General features: G+C 60.4%; 4 protein-coding genes and 1 long non-coding RNA gene across 11 annotated transcripts in view; 4 read left to right on the plus strand and 1 right to left on the minus strand.

Annotated features, from left to right (window-relative positions):
* Positions 1-5,496, plus strand: part of VDR (vitamin D receptor) — a 39,545-nt gene extending 34,049 nt beyond the window's left edge. For all 3 annotated transcript variants that reach the window (XM_049818864.1, XM_049818865.1, XM_049818863.1), the window contains 6 exons: positions 1,047-1,231; positions 1,441-1,564; positions 2,074-2,245; positions 2,754-2,905; positions 3,954-4,070; positions 4,213-5,496. In XM_049818864.1, coding sequence (XP_049674821.1) covers positions 1,047-1,231; positions 1,441-1,564; positions 2,074-2,245; positions 2,754-2,905; positions 3,954-4,070; positions 4,213-4,472 — 1,010 coding nt within the window. In that variant the 3' untranslated portion in view covers positions 4,473-5,496. The remainder of the gene's footprint in view (positions 1-1,046; positions 1,232-1,440; positions 1,565-2,073; positions 2,246-2,753; positions 2,906-3,953; positions 4,071-4,212) is intronic.
* Positions 5,497-6,273: 777 nt separating this feature from the next.
* Positions 6,274-9,149, plus strand: MYG1 (MYG1 exonuclease). Of its 2 annotated transcripts, none has more exons than XM_049818873.1 (7): positions 6,274-6,465; positions 6,989-7,101; positions 7,183-7,342; positions 7,558-7,707; positions 7,787-7,909; positions 8,568-8,749; positions 8,842-9,149. In XM_049818873.1, the coding sequence occupies exons 1-7, from the start codon at positions 6,274-6,276 to the stop codon at positions 9,017-9,019; spliced, it is 1,098 nt and encodes a 365-aa protein (XP_049674830.1). In that variant the 3' UTR covers positions 9,020-9,149. The 2 variants fall into 2 exon arrangements, with proteins under 2 accessions (XP_049674830.1, XP_049674831.1); XM_049818874.1 differs by having other exon boundaries at positions 7,183-7,327.
* Positions 9,150-9,185: 36 nt separating this feature from the next.
* LOC126046468 (uncharacterized) lies at positions 9,186-10,889 on the plus strand. Its single transcript, XM_049818897.1, has 2 exons — positions 9,186-10,057; positions 10,783-10,889. Exons 1-2 carry the CDS (start codon positions 9,435-9,437, stop codon positions 10,802-10,804), a joined length of 645 nt encoding a protein of 214 aa, XP_049674854.1. The 5' UTR covers positions 9,186-9,434; the 3' UTR covers positions 10,805-10,889.
* A 21-nt stretch (positions 10,890-10,910) lies between these two features.
* Positions 10,911-20,118, minus strand: AAAS (aladin WD repeat nucleoporin). Of its 4 annotated transcripts, none has more exons than XM_049818851.1 (18): positions 20,094-20,118; positions 18,424-18,553; positions 17,994-18,121; positions 17,482-17,537; positions 17,197-17,288; positions 16,780-16,826; positions 16,130-16,228; positions 15,555-15,743; positions 15,172-15,315; positions 14,881-15,001; positions 14,479-14,603; positions 14,179-14,239; positions 13,912-14,002; positions 13,253-13,346; positions 13,048-13,115; positions 11,922-12,003; positions 11,502-11,586; positions 10,911-11,256 (listed from the first exon to the last, which is right to left on the minus strand). In XM_049818851.1, the coding sequence occupies exons 2-18, from the start codon at positions 18,538-18,540 to the stop codon at positions 11,143-11,145; spliced, it is 1,713 nt and encodes a 570-aa protein (XP_049674808.1). In that variant the 5' UTR covers positions 18,541-18,553; positions 20,094-20,118; the 3' UTR covers positions 10,911-11,142. The 4 variants fall into 4 exon arrangements, with proteins under 4 accessions (XP_049674808.1, XP_049674807.1, XP_049674806.1 ...); XM_049818850.1 differs by lacking the exon at positions 20,094-20,118 and adding an exon at positions 18,798-18,859; XM_049818849.1 differs by lacking the exon at positions 20,094-20,118 and adding an exon at positions 18,653-18,769.
* LOC126046477 (uncharacterized) lies at positions 18,950-20,003 on the plus strand. The gene is made up of 3 exons (XR_007508336.1): positions 18,950-19,369; positions 19,429-19,536; positions 19,863-20,003. It is a non-coding gene; the product is annotated as an uncharacterized LOC126046477 (long non-coding RNA).
* Positions 20,119-20,994: the final 876 nt, after the last annotated feature.

Below are 20,994 nucleotides of genomic sequence, written 5' to 3' on the forward strand. Positions count from 1 at the left end.
TAAAGGTGGCAGAGGGGAGCAGGGGCTGCAAACAGTTCCTTGCCTCGAGCACTGCGACCGCGGCTCCCACTGCCCTTCGCCAAACTCTCGTCCCAAATTCCACCTTGACTCACCCAGCATCAAATCTCTGCAGCCCAAGGCAGGCAGAAAGCCATCTTGTCATCAGATAACGTGCTTGGGTTTTCTTTAATGACTGGTTAAAGGGCTAATAACATCTTGAGGAATGGGCATTGCTATTTTTAGGACCCGCCAGTGGAGTGTATTAATGAGTGCTTTTGTGAATGTGTGACTCTGTTACAAGGATGGGGGGGTTGCTTCCCCAAGAGATCATTGCGGCTCCCTGTTGCTTTTCTTCTCTTTCAACCCTGTGAGGCTATTCAGGTTTTTAAGCTCTTTTTCAAAAAGTAAGATTTGAGCCCAAATTGCCTGTGGATGCTCCCCTTCCCTCAATAAATGGGAGAAGCCTTGCATATCGATAGCCTTTGAGTCCAACCCTTGGCTGCTGCTGAAGGCTGTCACCCATAATACAAGCCATAAACACCCACCCTGGGAGTGGGGGTATGTTTATATGTCCCATTAACTTAAAAATACTTGCGATGCCGCAGAAGCGTTGCTGGATACCCCGACTATTGCTGCTACAGCCGGACGCGGAGGCTGAGCGATGCCGCATCGGGCTCCCTCTGTTGTCGGGCACCGACAGCAGCGCTGGAGCGAGATGAACCCGCTGGCTTGAGTCTTGCAGGATCAAGATTTCTTTCACTTGACAGCACCAAGCAAACAGCAAGGTCGCAGAGCAGACATGTGGCAGCGCTGACGTGACCTTATTGCACCTGGTCCTTGCTTAACAGCACCCAAGTGGGCTATAAACTGTCCGGGTCTCGCAGCGGGAAGCCGTGACCCCGCAGTCGAGGACAGGAGCAGGATGGGGTTGATGCGTGTTTAATAATTGATTAGCAAGGTGATGGGGATGCTGGCTGTAGCGGCCTGGGGTTGCTTCAGTCCCTGTTTCCCTGTAGCTCTTTCTGATGCTTTCCCTGTCCCTGCAGTCATCCTGACGGACGAGGAGGTTCAGAGGAAGCGTGAGATGATATTGAAGCGCAAGGAGGAGGAGGCACTCAAGGAGAGCCTGAAGCCCAAACTCTCGGAGGAGCAGCAGAAAGTCATTGACATCCTCCTTGAGGCTCATCGCAAAACCTATGACCCCACGTACGCTGACTTCACCAAGTTTCGGGTACGTCTGGGGCACACAACCCCCATTCCCGTGCACAGGACCAAGCATTTCCTGCCCAGATGCACCAAACCCATTTCATCCCACCACTTCTCGTTAGAGAGGAGTTAAAAATCCCAGTGCAAAAACCTTGATGCTGTTGGCAGCAGGTGAACGCCTGCCACCCAGTTGCTCTCCCAGCCCTGTTCCTCATGTCCTGCTCTCTCTTCCAGCCCCCCGTGAGAAGCAACCCCAGCAACAGGGGGGCAGCCAGGTCCTCCTCCATCCTCACCCAGGACTTGTCGTCGGAGGACTCCAGTGACCTTTTTGGCTCCGATGCCTTCAGCACTTTTCCAGGTACCACGCTCGTCTCTCCGTAGGTGAGGGGGGTAGAAGTGCGGCGGCTTCACCTCAGTCTGGCCATTCAGACCTTTGTTTTACCTATTCTGGGGAGCTTATTTAACTGTAAGACCCTCCTGGGGCTGTTGCAAAGGCTTTTTGTGAGCAAAAAGCGTTAAGTGCTTGGCTGGATCGTGGCCCTGCAGACCTCCGTGTCTGAACCCACCAGGATGGCCAAGAGGAGTGTGAACGTGGACGCTGGGCTGCGTCGTCACTGCTCTGGCTGCAGTTAGACTCGGTCACAGCACACGAGAGGAGTTAAAGGCCCCAATGCAAAAAACTTGATGCTGTTGGCAGCCAGCAAATGACTGCTCTCAGCCCTGTTCCTCACGTCCTGCTGCCTAAATGCAATGCAAAGCTCTCCTGGCAGGATGGATGCCATTCCTGCTGCAGGCTGGCATCACTCCCCTCACCCGTAATGTCTTGCCTACAACTGAGGTACCCTCTGACCATCTCCCTCTCTCCAGAGTCTGTGGAGCCCCAGATGTTTTCAAACCTGGTCCTCTCTGAGGAGAATGAGGAGAGCTCCTCCATGAACATCGACCTCTCCCACCTCTCCATGCTCCCGCACTTGGCCGACCTGGTCAGCTACAGCATACAGAAGGTGATTGGCTTTGCCAAAATGATCCCGGGATTCAGGTGAGACGTTTGATCCCAGATCCGATGTCCATGGCGGTTTTCCACTCTCAGGAATCCCGTCTTATCCTTCACAGCCAGACCATTTTTCTCTGTTTCATCTTCACAGCTGTCCCTCGGGCTCTGTTCCCTTCCCAGGTCTGTTCCTACTTTCACGTTTTCTGTCTCTCCTCCTTCCTGGGGTTACTCCTCTCCTATCTACCTTGATTCACCCAGACTCTGTCAACAAAATGCTTGCGCTCCTAAGATGCTTGAGGCCACGTGAGCAGTCCCCATTCTGGTTTGTGAAGGACTCCACACTCGCGCCCAGGGTGCTGGGTGGTGCCACTCAATAAAAGTAGCTGCAGAAATACCTGCTGCTTAATCACCAAGAAACCCAGGGTGAGGGAGAAGCTGGGGTGTCCCCAGCAAAGGGACTGGGTTACCGATGGAGAACCTGGCGCACGGGTGGCAGGTTTCTGCTCCTTTGCTCACTGGACATGTCTCACATCACCCTTTTCCCCCTGCCCAGGGACCTGGCAGCAGAGGACCAGATCGTCCTGCTGAAATCCAGCGCCATCGAGGTGATCATGCTGCGCTCGAACCAGTCCTTCACCCTCGAGGACATGACGTGGACCTGCGGCAGCAATGACTTCAAGTACAGGATCAGCGATGTCACCCAAGGTAAAGGCTGCCAGACCCTCTCCTGCTTGCTGTGGGCTAAGAATGTCATCCCAGCCTTAAATTCAGATGCAAAAATCCCAGACCAAGTAAGTCAGCAAGCAGGGACGCGTTGCCAGGCTGCACGGCTGCGGTACACGGCAGCACCAGCACCTTGGTGGTGTCACGGCTGGGCTGAGACGCCTGTCCCGGCATCAGCCGTGTTCTCTCATCTCCCGAGCCCTGCGCTGCGGGACACGCGTGCATCTCGCAGCCACGCCGGATGGCTGGAAAGAGCCGTTAACTCCTGAAGAAAAGCAAAGCCAGGGCATGGCTGTAGCTCAGAGCTGTCTTCAGTTCCTCTGCGTTGCAACAGTTCCGATTGCTCCGAGCTCCAGTGAGGGCTGGAAAGCTGCTGTGCCTTCCCACTGCTGCTGCTCTGCAGCCAGGAAGCCTTTCTGCTAGGAAAGGTGGTGAATCCTGCCCTAAAACTCCCCCACTTTTAGACTTGGGGACCAGCACAGAGAACAGGGTGCGCAGATGATACATAAGGACCTTAAATCTCTCCCTGCGCTTGGAAGAGCCTTAGAGTAACCCGGGGTTGCCAAGATCCTTAGTGCAAGGGCAGAGATGCCCCAGCGTGATCCCAGGGGAACCAGGCAGAGCAAGGAGCGTGTGGGCACCAGGCGTGGGGCAGCTGGCACCCACGGAGCGCAGGAAAGGGAGCTGCTTGCGGGAAGGGCTCTGGGCACACGAGGTGGGGTTTGTGATGCTTGTGCAGGACACGGTGCAGTGTGGAAGTGGTGATAAGGAGGCAAAACGTTTGTAGTTTAATTGTCTTTATGGATTTCAAAAGCAAAATCTGCTCCGTGATCTCCTGCTTCAGAGAAACTACTAGGGAGAAAAGTACAATTAAAAACCAACATGCTTTAAGCTATATTGAAAGTCCCCTTCCACTGTCCCGGCTCTCTGCTGTGCTGAAAGAGGAGCTGCCGAGCTCCACACTTGTCCCTCAAGCTGTGGGAGAACTTGTTCCAGAGCAGGCTGTGCTAAAGGGCCTTTCTCTTCCCAGCCGGCCACAGCATGGACCTGCTCGAGCCGCTCGTGAAATTCCAGGTTGGCTTGAAGAAGCTGAACCTTCACGAAGAGGAGCACGTGCTCCTCATGGCCATCTGCATCCTGTCCCCAGGTAAGAGCACACTCATGCCCCAGGGTCGCTAACCTGCCAGGTTTTGGCAGTGTCCCCAAAAATGTCACCCTTCCCTGCCTCTCATATTGAGGCCAGCTGGGAAAAGGGAAGGGAGTCACCCTGCACCCGTGGTGTTTCTTAGATCGCCCAGGCGTGCAGGACACCTCGCTGGTGGAATCCCTCCAGGATCGTCTCTCGGAGATCCTCCAGACCTACATCCGCTGCAGGCACCCTCCTCCCGGCAGCCGCCTGCTCTACGCCAAGATGATCCAGAAGCTGGCCGACCTACGGAGCCTGAACGAGGAGCACTCCAAGCAGTACCGCTGCCTCTCCTTCCAGCCCGAGCACAGCATGCAGCTCACGCCGCTGGTGCTCGAGGTCTTCGGCAACGAGATCTCCTGAGACTCCGGCCGTGGGGCTGAGCACCCACCAGTAAAGGGATAAGTCAGCCTGGCTTCCCCGAGGCAGCGAGCGGAGAGACGTGACACTGGGCAGGAGTTTTGTACATAGACGGTTTGGTTTCACACTACTGGAGGTCCTGCTTTGTCTTCTCATCCACGGCGGCTGAGGTTTGCTCGCTGCGGAGCAGTGACAGACCCAGATCCGTGTGTTTTCCCCCCAGTCCGTGAGCAGCTTTTCTGCTTCCCTGCCGTCTGCGAGAGCTGACTTATCCCTTTATGGATGCTTTTGAGGCTGGGCTGCCTCGAATCACTTCTTTCTTGACCCGAAAAATTGGGCTGCTTGGAAGGAGAAGCGCTGGGGTGTTTTGGTGTGGGGAGGCGGACTCACGGCGCTGCTGAACCCTCGGCGACGTCCTCTGCTCCCCTCCTAAAATCTGCAGCGCTCGATCCCCCCCTTTCAAAAAGGGAGACGCCGACTGAATTGCACACCCCGAAGCCCTGCCGGGAAATGCCGTGGGCTGTGTCCCCATGTGCGTGACCGGCTAAAACCACTCCGTGAGCCCCTGTGAGACTGGGACCGGACCAGCGCCGTCCGTGTCAGCCCCAAGAGTGGAAATTTGTCCTTGGCCCTCAAAGGAAAGAGCCGGACGAGCTGTAATTTGCGTTCCCGACACTACTGCCTGGCTTTGGGGGAGCAGGGTTATCTCGGGGTGACACCACGCTCTCGCAGCTGAACCCCCTTTTCCTGCGGTTCTCGGGCACGACCCCCGCAACCTGTGACGGCGTCGCGGTAACGACCGCCATCCCAGTTCGGCTTCGGCACCTTGCGGCGTCCCGTGCCACGCTGGAACTGGGTGCCGGAGGCTGCTCGGTGCCACCGTCCCCGCTCGGTGCCGGCGGAGCAGCCCCCCCGGGGAGGGGGGGGGGGTCCTGGGTGTCGCCCCCCCCCCCCCCCGCCCCAGCCCCGCTCTGGGCCCTGCGTCGTGTCTGGGAAGGGGCCCAGCTCGCTGCCGGGTGCTGCTCCTCCTTGCAAATAAACTCTTGCTTGGGAACGGCGCCTGGGCTGTTTTTTTGGTGGTTTTTTTTTGGGGGGGGGGGTGTGCGTGTCCGTCTGTCTGTCCCTGCCTGGGCTGTGCACGTGTGTGTCTGTCCCGGGGGTGGGGGGAGGACGACAGGCGGAGGTGTCCCTGCGGGCTGGGCGGTCCCTGTGCCCACCTACGTGTCCGTGTCCGTGTATATGTCCCCGTCTGCCCACAGACGTGTCCGTCTGTCTCATCCTCGTCCCCCCCGCCCCGGTCTGTCCGTCTGTACCGCGGAGCGCCCGGGCGGGGGCGTGCCCTCAGCTAAGCCCCGCCCTGGCTCCGCCTCCCCACTGCTCCGCGCAAGGCGCATGCGCACCCGTGGCCAGGCGGGGTCGGGGGGCTGAGCTGGCGCATGCGTGATCGCCCTGAGGCGTGGCTAGGGAGGGGTGAGCCAGCGCATGCGCGCGGCGGAGGGGCGGGGAGCTGGGTGAACTGGAGCATGCGCAGGACAGAAGGGCGAGGACTGGGAGGGGCTGGCGAAGGGGTGGGGCGGTGTCAGGCAGCTGGGCGCGGCTGGCGCATGCGTAGGGCAGACGGGTGCGGGCTGGGCGGTGCCAACGCATGCGCAGAGCGGTGGGGAGGGGTTGGGTGGGGCTGGCGCATGCGCAGACCGAAGGCGGGCAGGTGCGCGGGAGCTGTTGGCGCATGCGCCGTCGGGAAGACGCGGGAAGGCGGTGCTGCGCATGTGCGGTACCGTGGTGGTGGGGGGAGGGGCTGCGCATGCGCAGTGCCATGCGAAGCGCCGCTCGCCTTATGGCCGCCGCCGTGGGCACCGGGACCGCGGCCGGGTCCGGGCCCAAGCGGCTGCGGCCCGAGCCCGCGCCCGCCCCGCGTATCGGCACCCACGACGGCACCTTCCACTGCGACGAGGTGCTGGCGTGCTATCTGCTACGCCTCCTGCCCTGCTACCGGGTACGGCCACGGGCCACCGTACGGCGGGACCGGGATTGCGGCCTGCTTGGGCCCACTTGCTACCGGGCCGGCTCCCTCCCGGGACCACTGCAACGGGACAGGGACACCGTGCACTGTCCCGACCCCTGCCCGCCCTCGAGGCCCGAGTCTATCCTCGGGGCTGCCCTTAAGTGCCCCGTCCCCCCTGGGGGTTCCCCGTTACCTGGGGGTACCTCTCGGTGTGTCCCGGTCGCACCTGGGGACCACCCTTCGGCTCTCCAGTCCTACTTGGAGGTCCCTGGTCCCACCCAGGGGCCACCTTTTAAGTCCCAAGTCGCCCGTCGGGGTCCCTAGTCGCACCCAGGGGCCACCCTTCGGGTCTCCAGTCCCACCTGGGGGTCACCCTTAAGTTCCCAGTCCCTTCTCGGGGTCCCTGGTCTCACTAGGGGCAGCTCTTGGGGGTCCCTGGTCACTCCTGGTGACCACCCTGGGCTCCCCAGCCTCACTTCTCCTTCCCCCCCCCCCCCCCCCCCCCCCCCCGCAGGACGCAGAGGTGGTGCGCACCCGGGACCCCCAGCGTCTGGCCCAGTGTGATGTGGTGGTGGACGTAGGGGGTGAGTACGACCCCGAGCGACATCGCTACGACCATCACCAGAGGTGAGGCCTTCCCAGCCATGCAGGACACCGGGGTCCCCTGGATGCCAGGGGTCCCTCGGGGCTGACCCCATGGCCCTGCAGGTCCTTCGCGCAGTCCATGCGGAGCCTCCGGCCCGACAAGCCCTGGACCACGAAGCTGAGCAGTGCTGGGCTGGTCTACTGCCACTTTGGCTCCCAGATCCTCGCAGGGCTCCTGGGACAGCCGGAGGACAGCCCTGTTGTGAAAGTGCTCTACGATAAGGTACTGGGGGAACCAAGAGGGTGTTGGAGGGGGCCCTCTGACCACCCCAGTGCTGCACAGCTTTCTCCAGGGCTTCCCCTTGGTGGGAGTCACCCCATAAAAGAGTGCTTTGGGGTAGGGGACCCTGTAAAAGAGGGGAGCGGTTTGTTCTAGCTACTGGTGCACAGTTAGGCTCCAGGCCGGGCTGACCCCCTCTGTCCCCCCGCTGTCCCCAGCTGTACGAGAACTTTGTGCAGGAGATCGATGCCATCGACAATGGCATTGCACAGGCAGAGGGGAAGCCCCGCTATGCCCTCACCACCACCCTCAGTGCTCGCGTGGGCCACCTGAACCCCCGCTGGAATGACCCCGACCAGGACACTGAGGTGGGGATGGGGAATGTGGTGGGGTGGGAGTGGGGCCACCCTGCTTGGGGCCACCACTGACCCTCTTCTGCATCCCCAGGCAGGGTTCAAGCGGGCGATGGAGCTGGTTGGGGGTGAGTTCATGGACCGGTTCGACTACTACCACCGTGCCTGGCTGCCCGCGCGGGTGGTGGTGGAGGATGCCATCCGGCGACGCTTTGAGGTACCCACCGTGCCGGTTCTGGGGGGAGTCTGACAGTTTGGTGGGGAGCGTTGGGGTGAGGGGAGGCCAAGTCCCCTCAGTATAAACCTCTCTGCATGGCCCAGGGTACTTCTTGCACCCCATATCCCTACACATGGCTGTGCACCCCCTCCTATACCGCTACACACAGCCTTGCACCCCCTCCTGTGCCCCTATATCATTACACGTGGCTGTGCACCCCCTCCTTTGCCTCTATACCCCTACATATGGCCGTGTACCCCCCTTCTGCTCCCCTATGCCCCTACACATGGCCGTGCACCCCCTCATGTGCCCTATATACCTATGTATAGCTGTGTATGCCCATATCCCCACGCGTGGCAATGTACCCTACACCTTATATCCATGCATGTGACTCTCCCTGCACCCTAATATCTTCATGCACCCCCTGTGCACCCCCAAACGACTGTGCACGATAACGGACCTTCCTGTGCTTTCCCACACCTCCCTGTGCACCCCAGTATTCCCACACACACTCCTGCACCCCCAGAGCTCCCCATGCAGGCTCAGCAGAGCACCCAGCAGCAGATGCACGTGGATTGGGGAGGAAACTGAGGGATGGGATGGTGCGGGGCCTGCATGGGCAGGACCCCCGTGTGCCCAGCATGTCCCCCCCACCCAGGTAGATGTGAGCGGCGTGGTGCTGGAGCTCCCGCAGGGCGGCTGCCCCTGGAAGGAGCACGTCTTCAGCCTGGAGCAGGAGCTGGCGCTGCCCGACCCCCTCCAGCTGGTGCTTTTTCCCGACCACAGTGGGCAGTGGCGGGTGCAGAGCGTCCCGGTGGGGCCACACACCTTCCAGAGCCGGTGAGACTTGTCCCCTTGCTGCGTCCCCCAGCCACAGCGGTGTCCCCATGGGGGCAGGTTTTCACCTGCCATCTCCCTCTCTTCCCCTGCAGCCTCCCTCTCCCTGAGCCCTGGCGAGGTGTCCGGGACGAGGAGCTGTCCCAGCTCACCGGCATCCCTGGCTGTGTCTTCGTACACGCCAGCGGCTTCATCGGAGGCAACCGCACACGGGAGGGGGCGTTGGAGATGGCCCGGCGGACGCTGGCACAGCGGCACGGGGGAGGAGCATAGAGCAGATGAGCCCCCTCCCATTGTGGTCGCCCCAAGAGGGACCCCTTGCTCATTGGGGGGGATTCCGGGGACTGCTGCTGGGGATGGCTGAGACCATCCCTGCTCAGCACATGGAATGGAATTGCAGCGGGACACTATAATGGCGCTGGCTAGCTGGGGGGGGGGGGGGCTAAGCTGCCCCTGGGTGTGTCACTGCTCCCAGTCCCAGTGTTGGACTGGTGCGAGCCCAGTCAGAGCCTAAACCAAGAGACTTTTTGGATCCATTTCTCTGAAGATTGTCCCCATTCCTGTTACGTGTCTGCTGCCGATAGGTTCCCAACGCCAGTAAAACCCCGTGTGTTCCCAGTGTATTTGTTGTTCAGGTAGTGGGGGCTGAGGGGGGGGGTGTCAAGGGGTCCTTGGGGTACAGAGCGATATGGGCTTGCAAGGGGCTGTGAATTGGGGTGCAGAAGCGGGTGCAGGCATCATCCCCCCCTACACCCCTCCCCATACTGGGAACCTGGGAGGGGAATCCAGGCATCCTGCTGCCCCCCCGCCACAAACCCGTGCAGCTGGCAGTGCAGAGGGGGAAACAGGGAGCCCCCCCTCGCTTCCAGCCTCCTGTCGCAGGGCGATGCGGGCAGCCTGGCTGCTCCTGCTGGCACTGGGGCTGCCTGCCTGCCCATGGGGTTGCAGATGCCTGGGGGGGGGCCCACCAGTGCTGCCCCCCACCAGCAGCTGCAACGAGACCCTGGGGGGGGGCAGACGGCCACGGGCGCCGGACGTGGTGGTGCTGGCAGCCATGGGTGGGTGGCTCGGTGCCATCCTCATCTACGTGGGCCGATACGTCCGGAGGAGCCGAGCTGAGACCCAGTTGCACCTCGAGTACCTGCGGGCACTGCCCTGTGAACCACCCAGCCCCAAGGAGGAGGAGGGCAAGGAAGAGACACTCAGCACCGTCCTCTTAGGCGCTGTGGACACGAGCCATCACCAGCAGCAAACCAGGGAGCCCCAGGAGCATGAGGGCCCCCCCCAGACCTGCCCCAGCGGCTGGAGTGGGTTCGTATCCCATTGTTTTCACCCCGTATCCTTGTGCCACCCCCATCCAGGCTCTGCTCCCCACGTAGCACCGCTGAGGGGCTGGCTGCTGCTGTCCTTGTCCCTGTGGGGGGTTTTCCCTGCCCTGTGTTGGGGCTTGGCTTTGGGGAGGATTTTGGGGGTCCTGGGCGTCTTTGTGGAGCCAAGGGTGTGGGGCTGAGCAGGGACCTTCTGCTCTCCCACTCATCTCTGTGCCCCAGGCTTTAGCAGAGCTATTACTGTGTAATCCCAGGGATTAAGCACGTGTAATCCCAGGGTTTAGCCACGCTGCCCCCCTCCAGCCTCACCATTAATCCCTGCTCTGGGCAGGGGGGTGGCCCATCTACCCCCCCACAACCGCTTCAGCGCTGGTTGGGCTCACGTGGGCTGGCACGTTTGCTGCCTGGCTGCAGCCCCAAATGGGCCAAGTTTTGGGTTTTATGGACTCACAGTTTTTCGTTCACTTTGGGTGGTTCTTCCCACCCTCAAGGCAAAGCCCAGAGGCTGTGCTTGCGGCCGAGGACCCCTCAGGCCCCTCTGCCCTCACCTTTCCCCTTAGAGCAGCAGCTCTTCAAACCCAAAACAAAGCCCCAGGACCCATGAGATGCAGAGGGCTCACACCCACCAGCACTGCAGCACCCCAACATAGCAGCAGCTGCCTTAATTAAAACCGATTTAAGGCACAGGGAATGGATGTTCTCTTGCAGGTTCGCCCCCAGCTATTTTTGACATGGAAAAGCAGCACTGGAGGCCCAGAAACATGTACAGACCCATGGGACTTCAAGAACTCGCCCCACACAAAACTTTAAGCGCCACCCCCCCCCCCCCCCCGCCCCCCGGCACGAGGAAAGAGCAAGGCATGGAGAAGGTGAGGGGAAAACCAGCCACTTTTAATCTGTACAGCACCAGCCCTGTGAGCTGTGAGACCCTGAGGAGGTATTAAAGGCACCTGAGGTCAGGCTGTGTGTCCCAGGAGGAGGATGGAGGATGCGGAGGGAGCATCCCAGCACCGGCTCTTCAGGAAGATGCTGTTGTGGACCCAGGTGTTATCACAGCTCCAAGATGGGCTACTCGCACACGCTGGTGCTGGCTATGACGGGGCTTGGGCTGGAGCTGGTGCAGGGGACGTGGGCGCTCATGAAGAAGAAGGGGATATGGCTGATCTTCCCTGTGGACCAGCACTGGAGCGGGAAGAGGATGGGAGGAAGCAAATGAGAACAGGACACAGCAGGGGATGACAGTACAAGCATCACCCTCTTGTCTTCTCCATGATCCCAGCAACGACACCTTCCCCACACTCTCCTCCTCACAGGGACACTGTAGGGAGGTTTTTCCACCTTCCCTGCTCTGCCAGTGGATTGATCTCCCTCAGGGACAGCGATGGGGAGCCCCCAAAACTGCTGCCGAAACTGGGGACTGCACTTACCACAGTCAGGAGGGCACCTTTCTTGAAGCAGGGGTGGAAGGCGATGAGCTGGGGCTGCGCGCCGCACTCGCCCCGCAGGAAACCGCTGCAGGGGAAAGGAAAAGCCACAGTTACAGCATGACCGTGGGGCAGTACTTGGTCATACCACCAAAACACAGCGCCTTCAGGGTAGCTTGTGGTTAAGCGGAGATGTTTGGGCCCTGCTGGGATGCACCAGGCAAGGGCAACCTGAAGCAAAGGGTTTTGAGGTGGATAATGGACAATATGGCCAAAACATAACTGATTCTGGGGTAAAAACAGTGACACTGCCTGAAGCAGGAGCACAGAGCGGCAGCATTGCTCCAGGTGGGTCTGCTCTTCCCCACCACTCCCTGGGGGACTGCTGGTATGCAACCAACACAAAAATGCGCTACTACGCACCACGGCAGGAGCTCAAACACGGGGCTGTTGCGGGTGCGAAACACAGCAATGACCGTCTGGCTCTCAGGAACATCAGCATGCCCTGCAGGAGGGAGAGAGAAGGAGCAGTAAGGTCTTCCCTTGTCCGAGGGACAGCACAGGCACACTTACGGGCCCCCCAACATGAGACCGGGCATGTGGAGGTCAGGTTTTTGTGGGGAGCAACTGGAGGCAGCTGGGCACTGCAGAGACAGAGGCAGGCAGGCACCAAGGTGGGGGAAAGCTGGCTGAGGTCTGCGTTTTCCTCACACAGAGACAAGCAGGATTCTGGGATAGGGCTTTCAAAGACCTCTCAGTGATTTAAAGCTGGCTCCGAGGTCTCAGGTAGCTAGGTTTGGCTGAGAGGGGTTTGGGCAAGAGATGAGGCGACTCCTTTGGAAACACCCCAGCCTTTAAGGTGTGACGTGGGGGCCCTGTCTCTCCAATATGAAGGGTATTTTCCATCCCGTTGCAGTTTCTGCACTGAGATCCTCACAGGACCTACCTGGAGGTGCAGAGGACAGAGGGGACAGCTATGGGAGTCCTTGTACCCTCAGGGTTTCCCCCCACCTGGTTTCTTCCCCACCCAGCTTTAAGCACAGCAAATGAACAAAGCTGCTGAGTTTTGGCCCAGCAACTTTGCCCGTCTCCCCACTGGTGGCATGCAGAGAGGGAGCCCAAGGCAGCAGCATCCTTAGCACCACGTTTTGGTGTTCCCTCAAAGGTCTGCTTTGTCTCAGACCGGGGCCCATCCACGAGAGCCTGAATGGCTCAATTATCCCAAGGGCTGCTCCTAAAAAAACGGAGCCAAGAGGCCCAGTCGGGCTCCAGGCGTAATGTGGACACTGTGGGAATGTGGAGACCTTGCGGGGGGGGGTTGGGAGAGGTGATTCGTCCGACTGGAAGTGGGGAGGGAACTCGGACGCATCCCTCTGAAGGATACAGAGGAGCAGAGTCACGGTGAGGAAGGATGGAGGGCGGGTGCCGCCTTCCCAACCTGACTTCTCTCCCCCACAGGGTTTGTGCCCCTTCTGCCTACTGGAAGGGGGATTTTCAGGCAAAGCCCAGCGCTGGGGCAGGCAGGGTGGAGGCAGCACCTCCCTCTTACCTCTGATGATCACTGCGAGTCTCTCACCGGTGGGGTCCCACACCATGGAGTGGATTTCTCCTCCAATCCTGAAACCAGCACGAGCAGCAGTGAAGTAACCCCCTCCAGCCAACGTCCCCAGCACCTGGGGGCTGCTGCTGAGGGGGACACAGACCCCTCTGCATCCCAGGTGTTGCATTAGGGCAATGGGCGCAGCCAGACCCACCTCTCCTCCCCATAGAGTGTCTCGAAGGTGGTCTCAGACAGATCTGCCACAATAGAAGCTGTTTTTGAGCCTCCCACTTGCCCTTGCATCTCCCCTGAAACAAACAGCCTGGTCACTTCACGTCTCCTGCTTAAATTACTGTGTGGGTCATCTCACTGCCCTAAATCACACTTTTATTTCCAAAGTGATGCAGAATTCCTCTCTGTTTCTTAGAACAGCTGTGGGGCAACGTGCTGCTAGCCCGGTATCATCTGCTTATGTTTGGGGTGGAGGACAGGGGAGGTTTCCCCTCCACAAACATCAGGACCAGCCACCTCCATGGAAAAAAAGCCACAGGAGCTGGGCATTTAACCCACTGTAAAAGTTTCTGTGCAAACCATTTGTGACTGCAAACTCATAACTGTGAACGAGAAGCAACGTGAGGGGGGAAAAAACTTGACCCCACAGAGATTCTGTGCTTTGAGAGACCCCTGAGACACTCTTCCTGCTGCGTGTCCTGGCTTTGCCGGCTGCTGTCCCAGCAGGCTGGAAAATGCAGCTAATAAGCAAAAAGCCCATCTGCCCAAGCTCAGCCACAGCCAAAAGCAAGAAGATCACTTGGGGACCAGCCACCGGCTCTTGGAAAGCTTCGCCTGGGTGGTTGGCTCAGGCAGACTCACCCCTGTACTCTGAGAAGGACAAGGAGTAGATGACGGACGCACCCAGCACCGTGAAGAGCAGTCGGCTGCCGTCAGGGCTCCAGCACCCTGTCTACGGGACACAGAGCCACGTTAACACCCGTTACCCAGGCCAAGGAGGTAGCAGCTTGCAAGGGACTTTGTGGAGCCAGCTGGAAATGGGGGGCATTTAGTAAAACACAGTACACACCCCCGAGGGTCTTGGAGGCAACCTCTGCCCCGCAGGGATGGGAAATGTCCCCATCCTACCTGGCAGCGTCCTTTGATAGTGGGCCACCGCTCACACGTCCACATCTGAGCTTCCCACACTCTGCAAGAGAGACAGACAGAAGTGAGCGGGACAAACTCCCGAGATCTGCCCTGATTCTGCTGCTCTGAGAGAAGACCAAGACATCAGACACAATTTGTCCACCCCTTTTTACCCCCCACATCAGATGCAGTAGGAATGGGAGCAGTTAGGACACAAAGAATTCAGATCTGCTTTGGTTTGGAGCAAATGAAAAAGATAATAAGGGCTGAAATAAAACATCTTGTAGGCGGGGAGCTCACCTGAACACCGCGGAGGGAGCGGCTGCCAGGACCTTGCTGCCATCGGGCGACCAAGCCAAGTAAGTGACACCACCACCCCCAAACCACTGCAGCTGGACGCAGTTTTCGGTGGACACATCCCACACCTGAAGGAGGGGACAACAAGAAGGATAATGACACCGGGACCTGAACTCTGACCAGGTAGTTAGCGCAGCTTTGGGGGTGGTTTTGCGTGCATTAGGGAATACAGACTGATGCTTTTAGATCTAGTTCAAATTCAGGAGCTGCCTAATCCATCCTCCGAGGAAATGCTGCCTGTCCCCAGCAGTCTCACAGCCGAACCATCCCTTGGTGACCCCACAGTGGGCTCACGGTTCTGGTATCCCAAAGGCAGCACCCCAGGAGGTTCAGCCTCTTACTCACCAGCATAGCCGTGTTGACCGGTGATGCTGAGAGCAGCAGCTCCCCGCTGGGAGCCCATGCCAGGCTGGTGACGGGGCTGTGCCCTGGATAGGACAGCACCTGAGCACAGCCAGATGATGGTCTGTAGGGAAGGAGAGGGAAACCACTGTGGTCGATCATGAGAAGGGCTGGCCCACGTGCTGCTGAAAGGCAGCACTTTGTCTGCTGGCGGGATGGGCACCTGCCTGGCGTCAACCCAAACCAGCTCGCAACAACCCATGGAAGGGCCGGGGAGATGCGTGGGGCTGTCACCTGGTGGAGAGGGAGGTGGGATCCAGGTGCCACACCAGGACGCAGCTCTGACAGGCGACGGCAAGGATGGAGGCGCAGAGTGGCTTCCAGGCCATGGCGGCCACGTTCCTCTGCAGGCGATGCTTCAGCGAGGGGATGGTGGCACTGCCGGAGAGGAGGGAATCATGACAAAAGGAAAAATGGAGGATCAAGGGTCCTCACACAGCCTGAGCTGGGCCACGGGCTGTCTCCCAGTGTCCTCTCTCCAGCTCTGACCACAGTGGGGGCCTAAAAGCATAGACTGAGAAGCGGGGGATGTGCCCCACCGTGACCTGCTTCCCAGGGGGAGACAGAGGAGATCCCAGCCAGGTGACACCAGCACCGTGCAGCAAGCCAGAGCACACCTCATGCAATTAAGTGTCATGCCCCGTGCTGCCCACGGCCCGGCCCCGGGGTGGGAGGTGGCACTTGCTGGCTTGAAATCCCAGCTGGGGGAGAGTGCCTCTGCAGGGAGGCGCGGGGAGGGCTGCAGAACCAGCTGGCAGAGTCTTCTCCTGAGGAGGGCTTTACATGCACTGGGGGAGCAGGGAGACCTGGAGGAGAAAGGAGACTCAATGGCAGCCTCTTGCTCTGCCTGTGACGGCAGCCAGGCTGTGTGCCACCCAGGATGCCCCCAGGAGCTACAGAGCGGGGAGGGAAAGAAAAACCTAAACTTAAGGCCAGAGATTTTCGGAGATGTCCTTGCAGAGCTCTCGCTACACAACAAGAGGTTCTGGGGACAGACAGTGCCAGCGAGAGCAAAGCCCAAGCGAACACCATGGCAGCGCAGGGCAGAGATGGAGGAGGAATCCTCGGCATGTGCTGGAGGTGGATGTGAGAGGGCAAAACGGGGAGCAGGGGGTTCTGCGGAGGCACTCCCTGAGGAGCAGTGTCTCCCAGGACATGGCCAGCATTGCTCAAGGAGCGGCCCAGACCTCACCTGTTGGAGTTGTAGACCCGAATGGAGTCATCCAGAAGAGCCACGGCAAACTTGCTGGTGTGGGGGTGCCAGGCAAAGGCCCGGATGGTGCAGCCGGCCCTGGAGGGAGGAACGGAGCAGGGTGAGGCATGCCAGCTGCCACACCAGTGTTCCTGGCTCAAGGCAGTGGTGATGGGTTCTCGGGCATCAGGCATGACCACCTAGCAGCCCCCCAGGGCTGACAAAGGCAGTTCCCAGAGTCACCAGTAAAATAAAACTTCCTTTTTGCTGCTGAATGGGACCATTTTCTCTGATAAATTCCCTGTTCCTGCCAATTACTTGCAGGGCTCTGCTGAGGAGCCAGTTAACAAACAGTCTAGGGTTAATATTTGGAGGAATTTTCCAAGCGCTAATCTAGTTTAATGCTGTTTCCTCCACGTGCAGTGCATCGGGGCATGATTTGCCTCTTCATCATTGTACACAAACTGGGGCAGCCAGAGGCAATGGGGAAATATTTGCCCTAACATCTCTCTAATGGGAAGACTGAACACCTAAAAAATGGGGTGATCCTGTCCTTGTGCCCCCACCCGCTTCGCTCAGCTCCACAACCCCCTTTCGTAGGGTTTTACAGACACCCACGGACAATGGTTTTCACAACACGCAGGACTCACCAGTCCACCGCCTGGGAGAACGCCGCGATCATGTCTTCACTGGTTAGCTTTGGGGGAGAAGAGTTAACACTGAGCTGGCAGTGCATGTGAGAGCAGGAGCTGCCTCTGGTACAGCAGCAATGACCCCCCCCGTATCCAAACACTCCCTCTTCCTTCTCCCCCCATCTTGATTTCGGTCTCTCTTGGAGCACTTTGCTGTCCTAATGCCTTTCCAGGACCCATTCTCCTCCCTTTGGCAAAAGAAACTTGCAGCGTTTGTAGCTGGGCACCACCAGGAGAAATATTTTGCTGTGTTTTCAGCTGAGAAGCATCCACCCGCCATGCAAACCAGCCCACCGGCACAGGGTCAGCGTCGCTGGGCATGCTGCATCATCACTGCCTTCCCGAGCATGAAGGTAAAGCACCAAAAAGACTCACCGAGAGGTGAGGGAACAGGGAGCCATGAAGTGAGGAGAGCCAGTGGCACACTGCCAGCAGGTACCTTGAGCCCGCCTTCATCCACTGCAGCCCTGCAGAGAGAAAAGGACCATCAGATCTTCCAGGGTCCTCAACGAGAGGCCTGACGGGCAGAGGAAGCACAGGCAGCTACGACGGGCAGGGACAGGCATGACAGAAAAGGGGATGAAGGGAACCAAAGGATCAAAGTGAGATCTGGAGAGACCCGGGACATCTCCAGGTCCTCCCTGAGCAGCCCAGACTCACCCTCCTCCTCGGCATTGGCGATCTCTTTCAGCACCCCACACAGCCCCACGTCCCGCCTGCAGCAGAAAGCTCGGTCAGCCTCCCTCACCACGTGTGTTGGTGACGCAAAGCCCAGGCCACCTCTCTCCCCATCCCCACAAAATCCCCCTCACCTGCTGAGAACACCTGGGGCCTCCAAACCAGCTCTCCTCTCAGCTGAGGGCACTCACCTCAGTCACCAGTGACTGTTGGACCTGCCCCCAACTGTGCTGAGCTCCCAGCTATATTATGAACCCCCCCAAAACTCTCTCAGGAAGCTCAGATTGGGAGCAGGCTGTGTATTCCCACTACTCATGGGTGAGAGCTGAAGGGGCAAAGAAGCCTCTGCCATGTTCCAGGGTGAAGTAGCTACAGGACAGGTATGGGGAAGGGGGTTTGAGGGCAGATTTTAAGCAAACAGACAGCTCCCAGCTTTGCCTCCCACAGACTTGGCTGTTTCTGAGGGTGGGGGGACACCCCCCCAATACACTCACCAGGCACTGAGGCATCCCTTCCAGAGGGACTCGCGGTGGTGGATGAAGGCCGGCTGGGTGCTGTGCTCCAGCCGGCTGTGAGCCTTGAGGGTTTCCTTGGGCAGGCTGAGGACAGGCAGGTCTGCCAGCTGCGGGCACAGAAACCGTGTAGTGAGCGAGGCAGCTGAGCTCGAGGGGGGGTCTGGGGGCAGCTGGGGAAGGACCCCACCCCCCCAGTTGCAGAAAGGAAATAGCGATGTGATAAAAGACGGGAAGCAAAGATGGAGCGAAGGGATGAAGAAACACCCCAGGTGTGAGTCTGCCTCCTTCATGGCTGAGGAGAACCCCTGAGGGGGGTGAGGAGGAGACACCCCCAGCAGAAGGGCTGAAACTCTAGTCACGGGGGGGGGGGGGGTATCAATGCGTTAGCCCCGGGTCTGGTGGGGTTCACCTGGTTCTGGAAGGTGAGCTGCTCGTGGAGGCGGCCGCAGACCAAGCTGTTATTGACCTCGTAGAGGGTGATGTCCCCGGGGGCCGGCGGGGGTGGGAAGAGCGCTAAGGAACACATCCCGCTGCAGGGCCTGGGGGGGGGGGGGGGGGAACGGGCTGAGGGGCTGAGAAATACCCCCCCAAAATCCCCCCCACAGCCCTCCCCCCGCTAAGTCCCTGCCCAGCAAAACCTGGGAGCAGCGAGGGGGAACGCTGAGGGGGAAGGAATCTCCCTATTCAGCCCGAAGCTGCCGCCTCAGCCCCTCACACCCCCAACCCAAACCGCCTCCCCCCCCCCCCGCCTCAGGCCCAGGGGGCCGCCATGTCGCCCCTCACCCGTTCCGAGCGCGCGGACGGGAACCGGCGAGGGTCAATCTCCCGCGCGGCCGCCTTCGCGCGCCCCCTGGCGGCTGGGGGGGGGGGAGGAATTAAAGGGGCCGCGACCCCCCGGTTCGAGCACGGTGAGGGGGGACACACGGACGGACAGACAGACACACGGCGGGTGGGCACCCCTCCCTGCCCGGTCTGCCTCTGCGGTGACTGCGTGACTCGTCTTGCCCTCTGTAGCGGACACCCCCCCCCCCTCCTGTGAATTGGGGGCTCCCTCCCCCTGTAAAAGGGGGTGATAAATTGGAGGGTGCACCACCACCACCCACCCCTCGCACCCTGCTCAACCCCCCCACCTTGGGGTTCTCCGAGCACATCCTGACCCTCCCGTGCAGGGTCCCATGGGAGGGGGGGGGGGTGCTCAGTTCCATGGGTGCCCCCCCTGGGCATGGGTCCCATGGGTGCCTGTGTCCCCCACCCTGTATTTGGGTCTCGTGGGTGCCCATGTCACCCCCCCACCCCAAACCCAGGTCCCACGGGTGCTTGGGTCTCGTGGGTGTCCTTGTGTCCCCCCACCCTGGGTCCCACGGGTGCCTGGGTCTCGTGGGTGCCCATGTCACCCCCCCCACCCCGAACCCAGGTCCCACGGGTGCTTGGGTCTCGTGGGTGTCCTTGTGTCCCCCCACCCTGGGTCCCACGGGTGCCTGGGTCTCGTGGGTGCCCATGTCACCCCCCACCCCAAACCCAGGTCCCACGGGTGCTTGGGTCTCGTGGGTGTCCTTGTGTCCCTCCACCCTGGGTCCCACGGGTGCCTGGGTCTCGTGGGTGCCCATGTCACCCCCCACCCCAAACCCAGGTCCCACGGGTGCTTGGGTCTCGTGGGTGTCCTTGTGTCCCTCCACCCTGGGTCCCACGGGTGCCTGGGTCTCGTGGGTGCCCATGTCACCCCCCACCCCAAACCCAGGTCCCACGGGTGCTTGGGTCTCGTGGGTGTCCTTGTGTCCCCCCACCCTGGGTCCCACGGGTGCCTGGGTCTCGTGGGTGCCCGTGTCACCCCCCCCACCCCGAACCCAGGTCCCACGGGTGCCTGGGTCTCGTGGGTGCCCATGTCACCCCCCACCCCAAACCCAGGTCCCGCGGGTGCCTGGGTCTCGTGGGTGCCCATGTCACCCCCCACCCCAAACCCAGGTCCCACGGGTGCCTGGGTCTCGTGGGTGTCCGTGTCACCCCCACCCCAGGTCCCATGGGTGCCCACATCCCCCCAGGCAGGACAGTGGGTGCTGCACGCCCCCCCAGCCCCCTCACCTTGGAGCGCTCCCAACTCCTCTTTTTGGGCTCTCAATTTCCCTTCCCCTCCTGTTTTCGGCTCGCTTTTTATTATATTTATCTCTGTGTTTTCCTTAGCGGCCGCAAAAGTTATTTTAATTTTTTCAGGATATTAAATAAAGGCTGCGGCGGGGGGGGCTGCGGCGGGGGGCCCTGCATTCCTCACCCGTTACGGAGCGAGCGGGGTTTGATAGGAGACAACGATTTGGACGGCGCCGACATCAGAACCACCGCAGGGCTGGCGTGGCCTCGTGGCTTCCCTTCCCTTGGACCCGCCGGCGGGAGCTGAACCCCCCCACGCACACAAAATTAAGCCCCCCCTTGGGATAGCGAGGCAGGGGAATCTGGTGCTGCTAAAGGGAGGGTCCCCACTGGGGGTTTGGGGGGGTCGTTGGACGGGTTTGGGCTCCGTGGTTTGGGAGGCTCCGCGCGGTCGAGCCCTCGGTGGCCGCCGGGTCGGGGTTTGGCTCGGGGACACGCGGCTGGATGCTCTCGTTGGCACTGGCCCACCCACGGCGAGCGGCAGCGGGGCTGGTGGGTTTTGGGGGGGGGGGGGGGGAAATACCCCGAAAAGAGCAAACCTGTGTTGGGGAGAGGGAGAAGAGTTGGGGGGCTATGGGGAGACCTGGCACCCGCCACCCCAAATTCCCCCGGGAGCCATCCTGGGGGTCCGCACTGTCACCCTCCGTGTCACGGCACCGGGCTCCAGCCACCCTGTTGACACAGGGAATACGTCTGTGCCTCAGTTTCCCCTCCCTGCATGGGGGGGAAGGGGGGGAGCAGTGTGTTCCCCCCTCCCTGGGGACACCTGGGTCCTGGCCAGCTCTGTGGAGCCGTGGCCACCGTGACTCAGCCCGGGGTTGGCACACGTGGCCGGGGG

Source organism: Accipiter gentilis, chromosome 16 (assembly GCF_929443795.1).
Source record: "Accipiter gentilis chromosome 16, bAccGen1.1, whole genome shotgun sequence".
NCBI classification, from domain to species: domain Eukaryota; kingdom Metazoa; phylum Chordata; class Aves; order Accipitriformes; family Accipitridae; genus Astur; species Astur gentilis.

Excerpts from the sequence above, each read along its gene's own strand:
- MYG1 (XM_049818873.1), top strand. The coding sequence starts at position 6,274 with ATGCGCAGTGCCATGCGAAGCGCCGCTCGCCTTATGGCCGCCGCCGTG. Across the intron at positions 6,466-6,988 it reads GCCTCCTGCCCTGCTACCGG|GACGCAGAGGTGGTGCGCAC; the intron begins GTACGGCCACGG and ends CCCCCCCCGCAG. Across the intron at positions 7,708-7,786 it reads ACCCCGACCAGGACACTGAG|GCAGGGTTCAAGCGGGCGAT; the intron begins GTGGGGATGGGG and ends CTGCATCCCCAG.
- LOC126046468 (XM_049818897.1), top strand. The coding sequence starts at position 9,435 with ATGGGCTTGCAAGGGGCTGTGAATTGGGGTGCAGAAGCGGGTGCAGGC. Across the intron at positions 10,058-10,782 it reads TGCCCCAGCGGCTGGAGTGG|GTTCGCCCCCAGCTATTTTT; the intron begins GTTCGTATCCCA and ends GTTCTCTTGCAG.
- AAAS (XM_049818851.1), bottom strand. The coding sequence starts at position 18,540 with ATGTGTTCCTTAGCGCTCTTCCCACCCCCGCCGGCCCCCGGGGACATC. Across the intron at positions 14,240-14,478 it reads GCTCCCTCCGCGGTGTTCAG|AGTGTGGGAAGCTCAGATGT; the intron begins GTGAGCTCCCCG and ends TCTCTCTTGCAG. Across the intron at positions 11,257-11,501 it reads AAGGTGCCCTCCTGACTGTG|TGCTGGTCCACAGGGAAGAT; the intron begins GTAAGTGCAGTC and ends TTCCCGCTCCAG.